The sequence below is a fragment of the Neolamprologus brichardi genome, chromosome 12 (genome assembly GCF_056152115.1).
Source record: "Neolamprologus brichardi isolate AB-2024 chromosome 12, ASM5615211v1, whole genome shotgun sequence".
NCBI lineage: Eukaryota > Metazoa > Chordata > Actinopteri > Cichliformes > Cichlidae > Neolamprologus > Neolamprologus brichardi.
The window spans coordinates 32,317,784-32,339,740 of record NC_142115.1 but is presented as its reverse complement, the minus strand read 5'-3'; the positions used below and the strand labels follow the sequence as shown (position 1 = coordinate 32,339,740).

Below are 21,957 nucleotides of genomic sequence, written 5' to 3'. Positions count from 1 at the left end.
AGCTTGAACAGAAGTTGTGGCTGCAGCTCAGAGACACAGGATCTCTGAAAGTCTCTGAAGACACATGGCAGCTCAGCTAACCTTCTAAAAGCAATTTCTCAGCCACCCCTGATAATTTACAGGACAAATACAGTGTCTTTGACTTTTGAGCTAATTTGTATTCGTCCGTACAGGTCCCAACCTTTAATGTAATGTGTTCCGCTCAGAGCGACACTCAGAGCGACAAAGTGACTCTTTAGGTTTCATTTATTCTGTTATTGGTGGAGCTGATATCAATGACCCCACCGTTTCACTCTGTCCTGACTAGATGGTGCAGTTTCTCACAGTGTTAAAGAAATACTGCATCAGACATGCTGATAGCTTCTCTGTGTCTCCTAAGTTGTGCAGAAATAATATTCACATGTGTTCTGTATGATTTTGAGTAACTGAGCTTTTCAAAGCCCCTTTTTCAAGCCAACAATTAGCCATAAACAGTTTTCTTTTCATTAAAATTCCCTCAGTCCTTTCCTCACTGTGTGTCATTTTCACCCCTTTGAACATTTCACTGTGAGGTCTTTTTGTTATCAGTTTTCACTCTTTGTAAATCAAAACACTTGAGGTAGCCTAACGCAAGCTACACACTGGTGAAGAAATGGATTTTGCACATTTTTTATGTTTTATACAACAGCTGTAGTACTGAAATTGTTTATATATTTGGGGGCAGAGTGTTGGAGCCTATCCCAGGAGTCAGGTTTAAAGTTCGGCTACACTCTGGACAGGTGACAGCAAACTCCACAAAGAAAGCCCCCAGCATGAATTTGAACCCAGGACATTATAAAGTGTGAGGTGACATGAAGTTTTTTCCAACTGATGTTTATCACAATTAGTATTTAAAGACCAATAATTTATTCATTGGGAAAGATGCATCACTCCCCACTTTAATATCCCATTCTCTGTTCAATCAAGATTGAACCTAATCACATAATTTTAAAGAGATGCTTGAAAAAAAAAGCTGTAGCTTTATATTTGCTGTGGCCTAAATAAGTATCATGTACAGTTTATAATGTACTTTATTTAACTTTTAATTTGAATTAATAAGGCAGAACATTTGTCACCTTACAGCTTATAATGTTATCACATTTTGTTGAGATGGTGAAAATTTTGTTAAATAGAGGTTTTTATTTTTTTCACACTGAGCAGCTGACATGTTGTACTGCACTCATGTCTCGTCCAATAAACCGGTTTCACCCTGCTCTAAAACAAACAGTCAGCAGGACACATGTTTTTACTTGTTTTTACTTGAGTTTTGCTTTATTTTCTACTGAATGCTGGTATACTCGACCTTTCTCTCTCTATTTTCTCAGCTTTTTAAGTGCATATCACTATTTTTGTCTCGAGATGATATAATGAAGATGATTATAATGATAAGGAATATTATATATAGATTATAGCACTGAGGATGACTATGAGGAAGTTGACAGTTATGATGATGATGTGATGATGATTATTTGACATGCTTCTCTATGGGGCTCTGTGTTGCCAGTGCAGACTGGCTGCCTTTTGTACATAGCTGAGTGACTGTCAGCACCAAGAGTCACTGCTGCTTCAAAGAGTAAAGATGCTCCAGCAGGGGGCGCTGTCACACAAAATAAAGCACAAACACACTGAGGCAGCTTGATGCTTCTAATGTAGCTGCAGTAACTTTAGATCAAACAGACAATCCAGTCAGAGACATCAGCAGTTCATCAGTGTAGAAGAAGAACCAGCTTCCATTCAGATTATTGATTAGAGCTGCACAGTTAGGACTAAAATGACACTGATGCCTCTAATAAATCATCATCTGTATGAATTATCAAAGGTGAAATAAGGAACAGTGATTCATTGTGCAGCCCTGCATATAAACTACATGAAGTGTCCTCCTCTTGAGGCCAGTGTGAGCTCTGCTGCCTTCCTGTTATTTAGTCAGATGAAGCATCACTGAGATGAGCTGGAGCCACTCTGAACTCCTGCCATCTTCTTTTTACAGTCACTGACTGAGCTGCACTGACAACACTGAGCCGGCTTCTCTTCATAGGGCGTCTTTCACTCTTTCCCCACTCTCTCTGTTTCCAACCTTGTTCCATCATTTCTCTGCAGTTGGCTCTTTCTACTTTCCCTTTGTCTCTTTTTGTCACTTTGGGTTTCTTCTGTATAATAATATTAATCCTCTAGTTCTCTGATTCTTCTGATTATTGCTCTGTTCTCTTACGTGCTTCATGTGTTTCTCTAACTTCAATAAAATGTGTTAAGGTGTTATCAATAAAATGACAGTTTAAATAGAAAGTTCAGCGTCCTTCTGTGTTTACAGACACATCAGACAGCAGACAGGCTTTGATATATTTAACTGACAGAAAAAAACAGGAGATTAATGAACTTGTTTTTCTGATATTTTCACAATTTTTGTTCATCAGGAGAAAAACTTGAACTCCACAGTTAATAACACTAATTAGTATCAAATACAAATACAGAGGAAATGTTCTCAGCTTCAGTATTTGTATCAAGACTTGCCTGATGAGGTTTTCATTGAGACTCAAAATGTTCAGTGTTTTCATTAAAACATCTTCAGTGAGTTTTGTAAATCGTCCATGCAACAATAATAATTAAAAAGACTCAAATTGCTTTCAAATACAGCAGGTGTCCAAAAAAAGGAGAAAAAACATTATTTTTAGTGTTTCAGCCACAGAAACAACCAAAAGATGAACTAGTCAAATTGTTATTTAAATGGTTTTTGATCAGTTTTAGTCGCTCCAAATCACAGTGACTAACAGAAAAGTTTCAGATTAGGCTTCTCAGATTTCTGCCTGCAGGCCTGTAGTGACGGCTCTTGACCTTAAATGACAAGAAATGAACACATGACTGTTCTGTGTTTCAGTCATCAGAAGTTCATGTTGTACATTTCATTTACTCCAAGAGATATTTTAGTGTTTTCTCACATAGAAAGAAGTTGATGGAATTGATCAAAGATTGAAAGATGAAACAAATACATTCACAATAATTTACACAAAAATTTAAAATAAACCAAAGGAAAGAAATTCACTGAGATCTCACTGAACTACAATGAAAAGCTCTAAAAGTCTAAAACATGTTATTATCAGTTGTTTTGGCATCTCCTGCTTTTCCAATATTACACGTATCTCAGTGAAAGTGTCTCTGTGAGTGCAGATATGAGTCATGTCTTCACATGATTAAATAATAAATACAGGTTTTTTTGTGCAGCCCTACACATGAACTACATGAAGTTTCCTCCTCTTACTTTGTCTCTTATTGCCACTTTGGATTTCTTCTGTATAATCATATTAATCCTTAAATTCTCTGATTCTTCAGATTTTTGCTTTATTCTCTTAGGTGATGCACGTGTTTCTCTAACTTCAACAAGATGTGTTAATGTGTTACCAATAAAAGGACAGTTTGAATACAGTAAGAATTAAACAATAAAAATTAAGAGATCAAATTTCCTTTGATGTTTATACACAAATCAAAACGCAGCCAGACTTTGATATTTTTATTGACAGAAAATAATCCAGGAAATCAGTGAACTTGTGTTTCCAACATTTTCATCATATTTGCTCTGCAGGTGAAAAACAGGAAATCCACAGTTAACAAGATTAAATCCTGAATGTGCTGATGTGATCTGGAATATGAGTTCACAGAAACACACTGGAACAAACAGCAGCTCCAACTGTACAAATGTTCAACAATTATGAAATAAATGTTTCGGGTCAGTCAGTAGCAAAGAAAACAGTGTCTGTATCTGACAAAGCAATTTACACAGAACTTAGGAACAATCTAAAAAACAAAGAATGAACTTTAGTTTGTATGAATACAACTGAATAAATGTCAGACAGTCAACATTATTCTACAATGACACATTTTAAAGAAAAACATGGCTGAATTATTATGACAACCTACACAGTTTGGTTTATTTTGCAACATAATGGAGAACATGCTATAAGAAACACATTTAAATGAAGCAAATCACTTAAATGAATCACTGACAGTTAAGTATTAAAAGCAGACATTAGAAGCACAAATTGTCACGATGCTGTTATTAGCTGATTTGGATCTAAATAACTGATGAAGGAAAGGAAAGTGACATTTATCAGTGCTTGTTCATCAATGTCTGACACATGGAAGTATGTTCAACTTCGCACTGTTTAAATGTTTAAAAACTGTTTCATGAACACCCAATGACTTGAAACTGCTATATATTTGTCAAAAAAGGAAAAAATCAACCAAAAAAAGAACAAATAAATATAAAGTTTTAAGGACCTTCAAACTGAATTTGCAAGAAAACAAAGCAAAAATTACTTTTATCATTTAATTTTACTGTGTTTTGAAAAAGATTTTTCTCACATTGTATAAAATGCTTCAGATACTAATCTTTCTTTCTGAAATTTCTCACATAAATAAAAACAGGAGTTGCCTAAATTGAAAAACAAAAAACCACAAAACAAGCTGTAACTAAAAGGATGAGACAAGAGAAGAAAAGTTCACAGAGACCTCGTTGCAGTTTTCAGAGAAATCTCAGTCTGACAGATTTTGATATCAGAGGTTTTGGCGTCTCCTGCCTTTCCAACATTGAAATATGGGAAGAGTTTCTCAGTGAAAGTGTCTCTGTGAGTGTAGATCAGAGTCATGTCTTCAGGGTGATAGAAGGACACCTCCCCCCTGTCATAGTCCAGCTGGACTCTGATCCTCTGGAGACTCTTCTTCACTGTCACAGTCTGACCAGCACCATTAGTGTATTTTCCACTACGATGCCATAAACACCAGAATCCATCTTTTGGTGAAGCAGAACACTCTCCCTTCCTCTCAACTGACTCTTTACCTAAACCTATAATCCAGGCAGGATGGTCTCCCACCTCCACCTCCCAGCTGTGTTTCCCTGAGCTGAAGCCCTCAGAGCCAAAAACAGTGACATACTTAGTGTTTCTCTCTGGATTATCAGGAAGCTGCTGCTTTGTGTCTCCATTCCTCACACTGGTCAGATCATCAGACAGATAGAGACGGCGACTTGCAGTGTTTGGGTCCAGAATGACAGGAGTGAAGTGGACCTTCTCCTTCATCTTCTCCCACACTCTGAAGGACAGGTTGCCCAGGTGTTTGGCCACATCTATCAGTGTTCCTGAGACCAGCTGTGGATCTGACACTGAGCTCTGGGCTCTGGCTCTGCTCTGAGTGTCTTTATAACTGCTGAGGAATGGCACGCTGTGTTTCTGCAGCTCTTCTTCAACAGCAGAGATGCTGTCTGACAGAGAGGAGATCTGCTCCTCAATCATCTTCATCTCTCTGCTGATAGTCCTCCCCTTCTGCTCCTCTTCCTCCCTCAGAGCTGCCAGTCTGGACTCCTCTTCCTCTTTCAGGAACTGCTGGAGCTTGTTGAACTCTGCTCTGATCTGCCTCTCTGTGGACAACAGCTGCTTCTTCATGTGTTCCCTCATTTCATTGTATGTTTCCTCCACTTCTTCGTATTCGTCCCTCTTGTCCTGCAGAGACTCTAGGTCCAATTTCAGCTGCTCCTTCAGGTCACTGACTGCTTCTTCTACAGGAACCACTTTGTGACTCTGGTGGAGAGAAAACTCACACACAGGACACACAGCTCTGTCTTCATTCTCACAGTACCAGTAAGGGACATCTGGATGATTATCACACACCACCTCCTCCTTCTCTTCCTCCTTTTCGTTTTCTGTCTCAGGTGAGCTCTCACTGTGTCTATTAGCAAAGGAGTCAGCAAGTTCTTTGAGAGAAACGTTTATAGATGTTTGATCCTTTGAAGATTTTCTTTTACAAATGGGACAGTTTTTGTTTTTAGTTTGTTCCCAGAATTTCTGCAGGCAGCTTGAACAGAAGCTGTGGTTGCAGCTCAGAGACACAGGATCTCTGAAAGTCTCTGAACACACATGGCAGCTCAGGAAATTTTCAACAAGTCCGAGTTTCTCAGCCATTTGATCGTTAAGTATTTTTAACTCACCAAATTAGTGTCTCTTGAACTTTCTGATAAAAATCCAAACGTGTGTTATTAGCAGAGATCTGACTCCCTGTAATGGCGTCTCATCTCTGTTTAAAAGTGTCGAAATTTACTTTCATTTTCATGAATCACAGTGACATAGCAAACTGAAATGTGCATATAATATTTGTATTCGCTAGAGGGCGCTGTCACAGTAATTCAGATAGTTTCCAGGTTGTGCTTCACAAACAGATATTTCAATAAGGAGAAGGAACTGAAGATGATTTATTATATAAGAATTCAGCTATGCTATGTTGTGATTAGACTACGACGGCCCGTCAGGATGAAAGCAGGATGAAATCCCAGCTGTGACAGGAACCAGGGCCGGTGTCTTTTGTCCTCTGTGTGCTGCTGTGATGAAATGAGTCATGCTAGATACGTTTATAAAAATGTACATAATTGAAACTGATGAGTCTAATGTGTTGTTAGAGGGAGAATTCACTAACTTTGAAGCAGAGCTGAGTTCACACATTTAGCATGAACCAAACTGCTCTGGTGAGTTTGTATTGATGCACATTCATTTTAGTGCTGTGCCTTGTTATACCTCAGCAACATGTTAGAATAACTGCTGTGATGTTTATAGTCAAAGGAAGAAGCTATGGTGCAGACCCTTAGTACCATCATCACTTTTCTGCCCCTTATCTGGTTACATAAACAAATTTATAAAATATGAATAAAGTATAAAAAGTGTCACAAAGACTATGGCTCAGGACAGACTGACTAAACAAATACTTTGTTTGCTTCTCCAACATGTCAGCAGGTCTGTGCTCAGGACTGAAAAACAAGATTCAGTCTGCAAAGAGGAGAAAAAAAGTTTTATTCGTTTTTAATTAACAATCTACCTTCTTGCTCTCTTAATAATCTTACTGACTTTAAATTTCCAAACGTATAACAAATGATGTATTTAGAGCCAAAGTTTATGGAAATACTAAAGAAAAAAATGTTTTATTTGTGTATTTGCAGTTTTTAGAGATGAACTGAGAAAAGTGTTTCTGCTTTACTTATTGAGTGACGGCATAACTAACATGTAATGAGTCATATATAATAAAACTGTGAGAAAGTGGAAATAAAATGTTGGAAAAACATTTTTACCAGAGAAGAAAATATGAACTTTGTCTTGTGAGTAAATATAATATACAAATAAATACCAATATTATAAAGTTGGACCTTCATCAAACATCTCTGCAGCTTTAAATTTACTGTTAAACAACATAAGTTAGAGTTTATAAAGATGCAGATCAGGTGTGAGAATGTAAACTTTATCCATGATTACATTTGATTTCTGCCTGGTAATGTTTCACACTGAGGATCAGACCAAAGTGAGAATCAGTGACTCCATCTAAACAAACTGCACAAGTCTTCTCTGATATGCAGTTTAAGAGAGTTGATGTTAAATGTGAATGCAGGTCTGAAAATAAAAATAAAAATTTTAAATGTAGTTGCTTAAAATAAACTGAATTTTATAAAATCTGATTATGATTATTTCAAGAAAACAGCTTCAGCACAACAAGAATATTTACAAACCAACCGAAGCAAATAATCTTTTATTCTAAGGAGTCAGTTAAATATAAAAAGAACAATGAAAGTGAGTTTCCATGTTAAATAAAACTGAACTAATGACTGAATGTGTCTAAAAAGCTGATTTTCAGTCAAACACAACAACATTTAAATATGTAAAAACAATGAAACTAAAAAGTTTCAATCGCCTCAGCCGATCAATTAGAACCGCTAAAAGTCCAATAAAGATCTATTAAAATCCAAAAGCTGGCAGCGTCCTCACACGTCCTCTCCACTACCTCGCTCCTGTGAGCCCCAATGGGCAGAGCTCTTAACTGTACTTGACACGCGTGATTAGTATCTCGCCGTCCAACGACGTATGATGCGATACTATCGCGTCACCTCTTCACTCTTCGCCGATGGTGTTTATTTCCGTTTTCGTTTCCAGTTGGACCGCCGCCAGGCACTCTTATTGGTCTGTTTGTGGCGCGAATGCGAACTGTGATTTGTCAAACGCGCAATCCTTCCAGGGCATGAACTCTCACAGGTGTGTGATAGGGCTTTGGAGCGTGATGTCACGGGGGTGGGCGTGGAAAGGATTTTGGCTCGATCCGCCATTTTCGGGGTCTAGCGCAAGTGAAAAGGGAGCAAAGGCACACACAACAGCCACGGTTCGTATTTGCTGTGTGGTCGGCTGCAATGTTCGATCGCACGACCGGCAAGAGAATAAGCTTGAAAATGGTTTATCTTTTCATTCTTTCCCAACCTGGAAGCAACACGAGGCAGCTCATGTATCAATGTTAGCAAATGAAGGCGTGTAGCCTGGATAGCAGCTGTGAGACGAGCTGATATCCAGTTCTCTTCCATCTCCAAATATCTGTTGGTGCTCCAGACAGTTTCATTCCGGTAAGTTCTAAATATGTTCATATCACTCTTTATAGCCTATTAGTTTTATTTTCGATGCACTCTGAGCTCATAGCAAATTCAATTCAATTTTATTTATATAGCGCCAAATCACAACAAATGTCGCCTCAAGGCGCTTCATAAATTAGAACAAACATCCTACTGAGTGATTTTGTAGAACCACCTTCTATTTATAGACTTGCTAATTATTTGGCATTATTGCAGGCAAACCAGCCTATGAAATGGATGAAACACATCGTGACTGGGTTCCAGCGCTACACAAGGGACCTGCTTCAAACATACCACCATGCCAATCAGATTACTTCTTCCATGTGAGGGTGAAGAGGTGACCCTTCTGGATAAGATGGTGAAGGTTTGCTGCGTTTTGGTGAACAGTGTGATAATAAAACCAGGGAAATATGAAACCTGCTCCTGTTAAATATTCTTAAGTATTGTGCTGTTAAAATTGCTGTATTTTTTCAAAAGATACAGTAAATAAAGTAATGTTAGTAGTGGTTGATATCATGTAAACACTGTCATGATTTTATGTAAACATTTTGTCATTTGTAAACTATAAATGACTGGATTCTACATTGTAACGGATGTGATGTTCTATAAAGTGGTTTTCATAATAATAAAAAAAGAGGCAGAAATTAGTTTGTTTCTTTATTCAATTTTTGAACAGTGGTACTCAGTCAGTACATATTCAGTAAATGCAAATTATTTACATGGCAGTGCACTACAGGCATAAATCTAGACCCCTAGATAAAACATTATGGGTCATTCCCACAACCCACAGCTTTACTGTGCTCCAGCAAAGTATCCAAGTATCCTCCAGCAGTGACAACTCCTCCACGGTAGCAGGTGGGATTTTTCTTTTTTGAGGACGGCTCCTTTTACCTGTCACTACAGATGGTCTGTTTATGTTTTGATCAAGAGCCTTTTTTTGGGCAGCTGAAGAGGAGAAGTCTATCTTATGGCCAACCTCTGACTGTATCTTGGTCACATTACCCAGCAAAACCCAGCATGCAGGTTCATCTGTAACAGTCCTGTGCCACAGATCAACACTGTTGCTTCTACATTAAACAGAAGAGCAGTGACGTGGGTGCAGGTCTCCACGACTCCGGCCTTACAGGTGCAGTGGGCGGCTTCAACCTTCCCTGTGATGCTCACAGTGACCCATGGCTGCAATGCTGGTTCATTCAGTCTTTGAGAGTGCAGGACCTGAAACACACAAAGTTCATTTAAAGACAAGAACTATGAGCCAAGGCCGACATAAATGTGTTTAATCTACTTTATCATAAATGTAACAAAGTGTTTAGAAAGTTAGCACATACATGTAATTTTTCATTTCTTTATGTGTCCATCTATAGAACGCTGCATGTTATAGTGTAAATCTGCCTGTTCTCGGTCAGAAACCTGCCTGCAGAAAATGAACCTAAAGTATGTAATGCAAGGATGTCATCACTTTAGAGATGGAGAAAGCATAAAGTGACAATTATGAGTCACTTAATATGATAAGGAGATTCTGCAGGTCATTAATCAATGTATAAAACTAAAATAAAATGTATTTTTAGTGACACAAGATACAAATATGGAAGCAAGATGTATAATTAGAATTATTTATAATAAATATGAATAAATTAGTGCAATTTCTTTAACCATAAAGAATAACTAAATCCTTCATGACAATGTCACATCAGTGCACTGAACTCACTATGTTATCCCTCTAACAGCCTCCACATGTTCTCACTGTAGTTTCCCCTCATGAATGAATTTATGCTGCACTAATCTGAATGTTTGCAGGGAAATCAAACGCATTTCACACGCAGTACTCGAGCTGACTTACCTTTGTTTGAATGACGACTTGTACGCGCTGACTCCACAGACAAGGTACGAAAATATGTCAGGCTACGTCAATAGCGGTTGGTCTTCAGGGTTTCTACTCCACGGCTGTGTTTCATACGGGTCCACATTTCCAATGCACGCTATTTTCTGCAAGTACCGCCGCTTCGCCTCTGGACGCAATCGGTCTCTATACAGTCCATTCTCTTTTGAGCTGCTTTTAAGCATCTTTCTTGTAGTCGTCGTTCCAACAGTGTGTTTGTTTTAATTCGTAGACCCCGAAAATGGCGCTGCGCTCCCATAATGCATTGCGGCGTGACGTCAACTCCAAAGCCCTATAGGGGAGGTGAGGAGTCTCCCGGAAACAAGTCAACAAATGTCACAATAAAAGCATGCAATAAAACTGCAAGAGTACCACCCTACACATTATTAAAAGATTAAAAATAATAAAATACAGCTACACATGCAAAATAAGACGACATTTAAAACACCACTCTTTCCCAGGATGACAAAATGATATTTACTTTTAAAGGCCTGCGGTTTTAGGCTGAAGTCAGCGTTTTCTTCTCTGCACAAATGAGCAAAATTCAAATTTCAAGGGGCTCAAATTAATAAATACTGATTACCTGTCCAGTCATACACATAAACTACATGAAGTGTTGTCCTCTTAATTTGAGCATGAACTCTGCTGCCTTCCTGTCATTTAGTCAGATAAAGCATCACTGAACTCTGAACGTCTGCTGTCTGCTATCTCCAGTCACTGCCTGAGCCGCACGGACATCAGTGAGACGGCCTCTCTTCAAAGGGTGTCTTTCCAAACTTACTCCATCATTTCTCTTCAGGTGGCTGTTTCTAGTTTCCCTTTGTCTCTTTTTATCACTTTAGATTTCTTCCTCTATGTCTCTGTTTTTTCTGATTATTGTGATGTTATTTATAAAATTATAATTCAGTATGAAATTCTGTTTTTGAAGAAATATCAGACTGTTGCCAGGAGTTTATATTTTTTATTGATAGAAAACTCAAGAGATCAATAAACTCATGATTTTGACATTTTATCATATTTGCAATAAAAAAAAAAAGAAGAGGAAATCCACAGTTAACACAACAAAATCCTGAATGTGCTGATGTGTTGTTTCACATCTGGAATATGAAGTGGGAGTTTCCAGAAACACACTGGGACAAACAACAGCTCCAACTGTACAAATTTTACAGATTTATGAAATAAATGTTGCTGTTCAGCCATCAATGTGCATCCACAGTTAGGTAACTCTGCTTCCCAGTGTTACATTTATGTTGTATTAAAACAGAGACAAATAGAAATCCAGATTTTCTTTGTATGAAGAAAACAGAAAAATATACAGAAGATTTTGAGACAGTAATCTGCACTGATGTACAGCAGAATAAATTTTGCATTAAAGTCCACAATTGGATTCGTTTTGCACAGTAACACATAGTGCGTTATTACAATAACAAGAAAAAATAACACAATTTCCCGAATGCTTTAAAACAGAGATTAGAGTCTAATAAAAAAATATTTTAGTGTTCACTTTAGTGTTCATTTTAGTGTTCTTTTAAAGCGCTGCTATAATTGGGAGACACTGACTTTAGTAAATGATATCAAAATATCATAAAATATCATCTTAGTTACAGATATTTATGTGAATCATCATATGTTTGGAAATATTTAAATGTTTAAAAATAATTTGATGAAAAAGTAAGAGATTTTAAACAGAGAGGGGCAAATACCAAAATCAAAGAAAGTGACACTGATATCAGCTACCAGGATCATTGTTATCAATCTCATATTAACTGGATGATATTTGAAACCAGCTGTTAAATAATATTGCATAGTCTCAAAAACCACAAACTACATTCATGACTTTGTTTAATATAAAATATTATAATGTATAATAATTTTAGACCTCCAAGTTTTCAATCAAATCTCAGTCTGACAGATTTTGATATCAGATGTTTTTTGACTTCCATCCCCTCCAAAACTGAAATATGGGAAGAGTTTCTCAGTGAAAGTGTCTCTGTGGGTGAAGATCACAGTCATGTCTTCAGGGTCATAGAAGGACACCTCCCCCCTGTCATAGTCCAGCTGGACTCTGATCCTCTGGAGACTCTTTTTCAGTGTGAGAGTCTGACCGTCACGGTTAAAGTATATTCCACTACAATACAATAAACACCAGAATCCACAGTCTGGTGAGCCAAAAGACATCCCCTTCCTGTCAACAGACTCTTTAGCTAAACCTACAAAATAGCTAGGATGGTCTCCCACCTCCACCTCCCAGCTGTGTTTCCCTGAGCTGAAACTCTCATAACCAAAAACAGTTATGTAATAAGTGTTTCTCTCTGGATTATCAGGAAGCTGCTGCTTTGTGTCTCCAAATCTCACACTGGTCAGATCATCAGACAAACAGAGACAGGCATTTGCAGTGTTTGGGTCCAGAATGACAGGACTGAAGTGGACCTTCTCCTTCATCTTCTCCCACACTCTGAAGGACAGGTTGCCCAGGTGTTTGGCCACATCTATCAGTGCTCCTGAGACCAGCTGTGGATCTGACACTGAGCTCTGGGCTCTGGCTCTGCTCTGAGTGTCTTTATAACTGCTGAGGAATGGCACGCTGTGTTTCTGCAGCTCTTCTTCAACAGCAGAGATGCTGTCTGACAGAGAGGAGATCTGCTCCTCAATCATCTTCATCTCTCTGCTGATAGTCCTCCCCTTCTGCTCCTCTTCCTCCCTCAGAGCTGCCAGTCTGGACTCCTCTTCCTCTTTCAGGAACTGCTGGAGCTTGTTGAACTCTGCTCTGATCTGCCTCTCTGTGGACAACAGCTGCTTCTTCACGTGTTCCCTCATTTCATTGTATGCTTCCTCCACTTGTTTGTATTTATTCCTCTTGTCCTGCAGAGACTTTAAGTCAGATTTCAGCTGCTCCTTCAGGTCACTGACTGCTTCTTCTACAGGAACCACTTTGTGACTCTGGTGGAGAGAAAACTCACACACAGGACACACAACTCTCTGCTCGTCCACACAGAACAGTTTAGATTCTTTTTGGTGTTGATTGCAAGACATTTCCACCATCTTCTTTTCTTTTACTGTCTCGGATAATCGAGCTGTATTTATCCCATCATACTTATCAGCCACTTCGTTCTGATCAAAGTTGGTCAGATGGGTAAGAGAGTGCATTTGATCTTCCATGTGGTTTGAGGGTCTCCTTTTATAAATAGGTCAGATTTTGTTTTTGACTTGTTCTCAAAATTTTTGCGGGCAGCTTGAATAGAATCTGTGGTTACAGATCAGAGACACAGCATCTTTGAAAATCTAAGAACAGAAAGTTGATTAAAGTGCATAAGAAAATAAGTCTTTTTCTGCAATTTCTCTGTTTTCAAATGAGAAACTCACCAAATCAAAATTTCTCGCAGTTTTCCTCCTACTGTCCACCAAGTAAGTACAGACTGGTAACAGACACCAAACCCTGTAACGACTACTTGGTTTCAACAGTCTCTTCAAATTTCATCTAAATCATTCATTGGTTGATTATTAACTGCATTGTGCTAGCTTTTACTACCCTTATGGAGAATGGGATCTGTCCCGAAACAACCATAAACTAACCTACTGACTCAAAACTCTCGAGAATCTTTTTTTGGGGATAAAATTATTACTTTTTTAGTTTAAGTTATTTGTGTTTTCCAAGCAAATGTCAAACATTTGCTTACATTATAAATCTCCCCTTTTATTTTAGATTGCAGCTCTTTCTTTGGATGTTGCTTCACAGCTTTTATTGTCCTCCTGTTGCAGCCTTGATGTCAACAGTTATTACCTTGTGTATTCTTATAGACAAAGGAGTTCTTCATACTTCCCTGTGGTTTATGATTTTATTTTATTTTATTGCAATAAGTCATTGTATAGGCTCAGTTCCAAAAAAGGCCAAATTTCAATGTACAAACTTTTTTTAAACTTACATTTATTTTTAAAAACAAATATTTTTATTTTTAAAACAGATTTTAAAGTTGGAGGTTTTTGCATCTTTTGCCTCCAAATATGAAAATAATGGAAGTGTTTCTTTAAATGCAGGTCTGAGCCCTGTTTTCAATTGATATTTGTCCTTTTATGTTCACAGACACATCAAACTGGAGCCAGGCTTCTCAGTTTTTTCCCATCTGACATATGAAGTGAGAGTTTAAAGAAACAGCAGCTCCAACTGAACAAATGTTTAAGGATTACTAAAGTAATGTTAGTACTGAATCGTTATAACAGACATCCATCTAGATTCTAGATGGTTAATCAGAAGAAAATCACTTATCATTAAAAAAATAAAAGATTAAAAAAAATAAAGGTTGATTAGCTTCCACTTGGATTTAACCCCACCAGCATGGACCTCTCTGTATGGTATTTGCATATTCTCCATGTCCAGAGTCTCTCGTCCCATAACAGCTCAGATAGGCAGCAGTCCCCACCATCCGCCCACATGGATACATGGAAGAAAACGGATGGATGTTCTGAGATTTAAAAAACCACAGAAAACAAATATTTGTGAAAGTGAGATTTTATGACATTTTTTCTAATCTGTTGGATTCCATTGCTAACTCCAGTATTAGTACTCATTAACTGATTACACTTAAATGTAACCTGATGCCTTTCAGTGCATGTGTGGCTGAAGAGCCCTAATTTTTTAAATTATTATTAGAAAACTGATATAGAGCTTGAGCACTGTTCATCAGATACATTACATTTCCATGTTTGTTTCCACCAACTCTAGATTTGCCCAGAATTTTTTAAAGAGAAACACAAAAACATCATAAAAACATTTATTGACTGAGAAAATCAGCGATCTCTGATTCTCTTTTTTCAAATGAAACCTTGCCTTGAACTCTCTGCCAAGGAAACACAGTTCAGTAACAGATGCCAAGCCCTGCATTGGTTTCAAAATACTCTACTTGATACTCAGATTTCATGTGGATTTTTTATCAGTTAGTTATTAACTGGATTCTGCTGTCTTATATTAACTTTAGGCAGAACAGGATGCAGCTGAAACATGTATCATGGACTTCAAACCCTGGAGATTTTGCTTGACTATCATTTGATCAAATTATTTTTACTTCATAAGCCATTTGTGTTTTTCAAGCTCACTGTCAAACATGAGCTTCATTTATGTCATAAATCTCCCCTTTGACTTTGGTTTATGGTTCCTTCTTTGGACTTTGCTTCACAGCTTTTATTGTCCTCCTGCAGCTTTGATCTCAACATGTATTACATTGTGTATTGTAAGAGAACCAGGGATTTCTCATGTACTTCACTGTGGTTTATGACTTTATTTTGATTCATTTTTTACAATGAATGTTTGTATGGTGGTGGCGATTTTACTACATTGCTGTTTGTTCATGTCTGTACAGTAGTACAGAAATGTAGTAGCAGCTTAATAACCTCCTGACTAAAATGTGAGGAGTAAATGCTAAAATCCCCCCAACAACCTCAAGCGCTTTTTTTTAGTATATGCAGGACTATATTGTGAAAATCAGTACAAATATTGTTTACATTAAAGACTTTTTGTTGAAATTCATTTTGTGGATCTATTTTACAAATTTGGAGAATGAAAAAAATACATTAAATATTTAGCATCTCATTTTATTCTTTGTGGTTATGAGGATCATTATTTTGCATGCTGTTCTATGGGTTTCTTATGTACATAGCTGAGAGGAGATGAGACACATTTGCTGCTGTTTCACTGACCCTGCATGTTAATGCTGCGCAACATGTAACTGCACAATAACTTTGGTGTCAGATCAAACAGACAAGCCGGTCAGTCAAGTTTTTTTAAGCTTGGAATAAAACAAAACAGCTTCCATTCAGATGAAATAGCACAAATACCTTTAATGAATCCCACAAAACAAAAAAGATTTTGATTGTACTAACAAAACCAAATAAATATATACAGAATGCAGTACAGCCAGTGCGGATATACGTATTAAACAGACAACAGATGAATTAGTATTCGGTCCATTTACACAGTAGCACATTATATTGTATTTAAAATTGTAAAAAATTATTTTCCCTAACTGAATGATTTGACAGTGAGCTCTGAATAACTAACCTGACCAAAACATCAGCAGCAAAAGTCCAAAGCTCCAGGGCTACAACAGTTAACTCACCTGAAAGCTGTCTTGAAATGAGCCCCCCATTATGTTACAGCTGGCTTGAAATTGAATTGAACTAAATTATTTTAATTTAGCCACATTGGAGGGTTTTCGTGCATGAATGATCTGTTTAAGGTCATCACAAACCAGCTCAATCTGATTTATTTCTGCACTCTGACTAGGATACTCCAAAACCTTCCTTTTATTCACTTATTCATTTATTATTTGCATCATTTAAAGGTGGACTTGCTTGTTTTGTATCCTTCTGCATAATCCAAGTGAATTTAAATTTCAGAGCACTGATGGCCGGACATTTTCCTTCGGGATTCTGAATTTCCAGGATTTAAATAGTAGATAGCTAAATTCATGGTTTCACTAATTACAGCAAGTTGTCCAGATCCTGAAGCAGAAAAGTACCCTCTATCCCTCTATGACTCTTAATATGATATACAGTGGGGCAAAAAAGTATTTAGTCAACCACCGATTGTGCAAGTTCCCCCACTTAAAATGATGACAGAGGTCAGTAATTTGCACCAGAGGTACACTTCAACTGTGAGAGACAGAATGTGAAAAAAAAATCCATGAATTCACATGGTAGGATTTGTAAAGAATTTATTCGTAAATCAGGGTGGAAAATAAGTATTTGGTCACCTCAAACAAGGAAAATCCCTGGCTCTCACAGACCTGTAACGTCTTCTGTAAGAAGCTTTTCTGTCCCCCACTCGTTACCTGTATGAATGGCACCTGTTTGACCTCATCATCTGTATAAAAGACACCTGTCCACAGCCTCAACCAGTCAGACTCCAAACTCCGCCATGGCCAAGACCAAAGAGCTTTCGAAGGACACCAGGAAAAGAATTGTAGACCTGCACCAGACTGGGAAGAGTGAATCTACAATAGGCAAGCAGCTTGGTGTGAAAAAATCAACTGTGGGAGCAATCATCAGAAAATGGAAGACATACAAGACCACTGATAATCTCCCTCGATCTGGGGCTCCACGCAAGATCTCATCCCGTGGGGTCAAAATGATCATGAGAACGGTGAGCAAAGATCCCAGAACCACACGGGGGGACCTGGTGAATGACCTGCAGAGAGCTGGGACCAAAGTAACAAAGGTCACCATCAGTAACACACTACAACGGCAGGGAATCAAATCCCGCAGTGCCAGACGTGTTCCGCTGCTGAAGCCAGTGCATGTCCAGGCCCGTCTGAAGTTTGCCAGAGAGCACATGGATGATACAGCAGAGGATTGGGAGAATGTCATGTGGTCAGATGGAACCAAAGTAGAACTTTTTGGTATAAACTCAACTCGTCGTGTTTGGAGGAAGAAGAATACTGAGTTGCATCCCAAGAACACCATACCTACTGTGAAGCATGGGGGTGGAAACATCATGCTATGGGGCTGTTTTTCTGCCAAGGGGACAGGACGACTGATCCGTGTTAAGGACAGAATGAATGGGGCCAAGTATCGTGAGATTTTGAGCCAAAACCTCCTTCCATCAGTGAGAACTTTGAAGATGAAACGAGGCTGGGTCTTCCAACATGACAATGATCCAAAACACACCGCCCGGGCAACAAAGGAGTGGCTCCGTAAGAAGCATTTGAAAGTCCTGGAGTGGCCTAGCCAGTCTCCAGACCTCAACCCCATAGAAAATCTGTGGCGGGAGTTGAAAGTCCGTGTTGCTCGGCGACAGCCCCAAAACATCACTGCTCTTGAGAAGATCTGCATGGAGGAATGGGCCAAAATACCAGCTACTGTGTGTGCAAACCTGGTAAAGACCTATAGTAAACGTTTGACCTCTGTTATTGCCAACAAAGGTTATGTTACAAAGTATTGAGTTGTATTTTTGTTATTGACCAAATACTTATTTTCCACCCTGATTTACGAATAAATTCTTTACAAATCCTACCATGTGAATTCATGGATTTTTTTTTTCATATTCTGTCTCTCACAGTTGAAGTGTACCTCTGGTGCAAATTACTGACCTCTGTCATCATTTTAAGTGGGGGAACTTGCACAATCGGTGGCTGACTAAATACTTTTTTGCCCCACTGTATGTTTTACGAAATGCCGTTAATTTTATGGCAGATACAAAGGAATGTGAACCTTCCAAGAAGTTCAACTTTTATCTCATCAGTCAACAGAATTTTTTCTTAAAAACACACAGCAAGATGTATTTTGGGAAATGTGAGATGAGCTTTTGTGTTTGTTTTGGTCAGCAGTAGTTTTCACTTTGAAAGTCTCCTATAGATGCCATTTTTTAACCCAGTCTCTTTCTTATTGTTGAATCATGAACTCTGATATTAACTGAGGTAAGTGGAGTCTGCAATTCTTTGTTCTGGATTCTTTTGTGATCTCCTGGAGTAATTTTGGTAGGCTGGCCACGACTGGGAAAGTTCACCACTGTTGTAAGTTTTCTCCATTTGTGGATATTGGCTCACAGCGTGGTTCACTGGGGTCAAAGGACTCAAAATGTCCTGTTGTAATTGGACATTTTGAGTTAAGAAACAGCACCAAACCCCAACAACACTTCCCTCATGGTGCTTTATATTGTAAGGTCAAGACCCTACAATAATGCACCAAAACTCCAACCCCCTAGAGCAAGCACTTTGGCAACAGTGGGAAGGAAAAACTCACTTTTAAAAGAGAGAAACCTGCGGCAGAACCAGGCTCTGGGATGGGGTGGCCATCTGCCTCGGCCAGTTGGTGATGAGGGAAGGAAGTTGGGAAAAGAAGAGTGGTTATTTTTTAAAACTCTGGTTTTAAAATTAAATTTAGATTGCCCAATGTAAATGCATATTTTAAGCCAGTTTCAGAGTTTTGTCACATAATAGCATGCACGTTTCAGTTCAATTTTAGCGTGCACATGAGAGAGCCCTAAGGATGACATTTTGGCTCTTCAGTTTGGCGTGTGTTTTGAAGGTTTTGACGATTACTTCGTCAACCACTGGGTTGTTTGACTTCATTAAGAAGACTGGAGAAGGCCACCTGTCATGGAGTTCGTTGCACACCGTCAGGCTGAGCTGTTCAATGTTCTCTAAGGACATTTTGTAGGATTTGGACAAGATTTTGTTCCAGATCTTATTTGAAAGCCTCTGCATAATGAAATCTGATGTTCCTGGATGCCATGTCGCTGTCTCATTTTCTCGGCTCGTAGCGTGCATTACCAGATCTTTAGAGAAATTTTTCACCACTTCTTTGTACTCTTCCCTGTTTTTAGAGACACTGAGTACTCGTCTTGGTAAAGCCAACAGGTGTTTGGTGAAGGTTGGGACTGTGATATTATCAAGTTGTTCCCTCAGTTTAAAAATCAGATACTTTTCCTTGCAGTTGTGTGTTTGGCACAGATCCTTGAGAATGGCCTTGTGTATCTTTTTCAGCCTTTTTGGGGATAGGTCCAAATGTTTCAGCTCAATTTCAGGCCAGATTCTCTCAATCAGGCGATCGCTGATGCAGTCAGGAGTCAGGCGCTCTGTGAAGAGCTTGTATTTAGAAGAGACTTTTTCTATGGCCTGTGAAACCACCAACTGAATAACTCTGTGGACACACAACTTTTCCCCCATGTTCAGTGTTTTCGTGTTGACTCCGCCCTTCTCAGCGCTCTGATTCACCTCCTGCATTTCTAATGAGGAGGACTCTAGGGTTGCCGTGTCTTCTATCTCCGTCTTAGCCTCCGCTAATTCTTTTCTCTGCGTGTCCAGTTTGTTCTGCATTTCTTTTGTGTCCTTCACCAGTTTCTGGTCTTCCAGGACTTTCTCTTTTTCTTCCTCCAGATTTTCTGTCTGTGTTTTCTGATTCCACTGAGTTTCTTTCAGAGGGGCCTCGTGTTTCTGAAGCTTTGCGAGCTCGGCAGACAGACTGTCCTTCTCCTGTTTCAGGATCAGGATTTCACTGTCCCTCTGCCTGAGCTGCTCTTTCAGACGGTTCATCTCAAGGTCAAAGATGCTGGTCTTTTCCTGATCTGAACAAGTCTGTTCCTCTTTTTCTTCTCCAGCTTGGATCCCATATTGTTCCAGCTTGGTATGCATCAGTGAAATTTGGGCCAACAGCTGTTTGACTTGCTGTCTGGCTGTCTTTGAATCCTCTTTTAAAAGTTGATTTTCCGACAGAGTGTTTCGAAAGGCTTTCTTAACCTTAATAAGGTCATCCAGTGTACTTTTTGGCAGAGTGCACATAAATTTTTCTTCCTTGCCTTTCTGAAGCTGTGCAAGCTCGGCAGACAGACTCTTATTGTCCTGTTTCAGGATCAGGATTTCGCTGTCCCTCTGCTGAAGCTGCTCTTCCAGATGGTTCATCTCAAGGTCAAAGATGCTGGTCTTTTCCTGATCTGAACAAGTCTGTTCCTCTTTTTCTTCTCCAGCTTGGATCTCATATTGGTCCAGCTTGGCACGCATCAGTGAAATTTGGGCCATCAGCTGTTTGATTTGCTGTCTAGCTTCCTTTGTATCCTCTTTAAGAAGCTGATTTTCAGACAGAGTGTTTTGGAAGGCTTCTCTAACCTTAATAAGGTCATCCAGTGTACTTTTTGGCAGAGTGCACATAAATTGTGGTTTTCCTTTCTGGTTGCTCATTTTTGACATTTAAAACAAAGCTGTGTTACAATAAATCAGATATTCAGATTTGACTGAGAGTAGCAGAACAAAAGTTCATCTAGTGAATCGCTCGTGACTGTAGGTAAGAAACGTGCTTGTCTAGTGTGCAGTTTCAGCTGGCTGTTTAAGGACTTGAGTTGACTGTGACGTCATGGCCTGATTCTCTTGCCTTTCATGTTTGAAATAGGCCCTGCCCATAACAACGTTCTCTATTGTTAATTGACGATAGGTCCCGCCCACAAAGAACAGGCTGTCAGATTTTCTGACGTCATGGCCCCATTCTCTTGGCTTTCATGTTTGAAACAGGCCCCGCCCTCCACAACGTTCCATATTGGCTCATTGAAAATAGATCCCGCCCACAAAGAACAGGCTGCCAGAGTTTTACAATTAAATTCATATTTAGAAATAATAAAATAGAAATTATTTAAAAACATATTCATTTAAATTTATTATGATTCATCCCTCTTCATTTACACAAAAAACATTTTCACCACTTACTCAAAAGCCCTTCTCTGTGGTAGAAAACCTTTATTTTCCACGCTCACTTCACTTCCATCCGCCTCTATCACGTCTTTTTGCCCACTCCGAGATTATTGCCTGTGCCCCTGTTGCTTACTCATAATAAAGTAGGAAGGAGAGTATTTCAAACCAGCAGGTGACCTGATCTATTAATGTTTTTGACACACAGTTTACTTCTAACCGCGCAATTTTTAACAATGGAAAAATTATATCTTCATTTTCTTTGTTATATATTGAAATAAGCTGAACTCTCTTGTGTTTAGAAAAGAATCCAAATTTTTAAATCAACCTTAAAACCAACCACACCGATAAAAGCTATTTGATGTTTTAATAACGTTTAATTGCCACTGTATGAGCTTATCTTGTGTTACATCCTGAAGAGAGAGACCTGCAGCTGCCTCCCTCCTTTGGCTCCTTGTTTGTCTTTATCTGAGCAT

The 21,957-nt window shown here is 38.7% G+C and overlaps 3 protein-coding genes across 3 annotated transcripts; all 3 read right to left on the bottom strand.

The window, feature by feature from the left end:
* Window positions 1-4,508: 4,508 nt before the first annotated feature.
* LOC148100312 (nuclear factor 7, brain-like) lies at window positions 4,509-5,963 on the bottom strand. Its single transcript, XM_087848774.1, has one exon. The coding sequence runs from the start codon at window positions 5,961-5,963 to the stop codon at window positions 4,509-4,511; it is 1,455 nt and encodes a 484-aa protein (XP_087704900.1).
* A 6,243-nt stretch (window positions 5,964-12,206) lies between these two features.
* On the bottom strand, window positions 12,207-13,487 carry LOC148100311 (zinc-binding protein A33-like). Its single transcript, XM_087848773.1, has one exon. It carries the CDS (start codon window positions 13,470-13,472, stop codon window positions 12,207-12,209), a length of 1,266 nt encoding a protein of 421 aa, XP_087704899.1. The 5' UTR covers window positions 13,473-13,487.
* A 5,686-nt stretch (window positions 13,488-19,173) lies between these two features.
* Window positions 19,174-21,051, bottom strand: LOC148100310 (uncharacterized). Its single transcript, XM_087849358.1, has one exon. The coding sequence runs from the start codon at window positions 20,987-20,989 to the stop codon at window positions 19,265-19,267; it is 1,725 nt and encodes a 574-aa protein (XP_087705484.1). The 5' UTR covers window positions 20,990-21,051; the 3' UTR covers window positions 19,174-19,264.
* Window positions 21,052-21,957: the final 906 nt, after the last annotated feature.

Excerpts from the sequence above, each read along its gene's own strand:
- LOC148100310 (XM_087849358.1), bottom strand. The coding sequence starts at position 20,989 with ATGTCAAAAATGAGCAACCAGAAAGGAAAACCACAATTTATGTGCACT.
- LOC148100311 (XM_087848773.1), bottom strand. The coding sequence starts at position 13,472 with ATGGAAGATCAAATGCACTCTCTTACCCATCTGACCAACTTTGATCAG.
- LOC148100312 (XM_087848774.1), bottom strand. The coding sequence starts at position 5,963 with ATGGCTGAGAAACTCGGACTTGTTGAAAATTTCCTGAGCTGCCATGTG.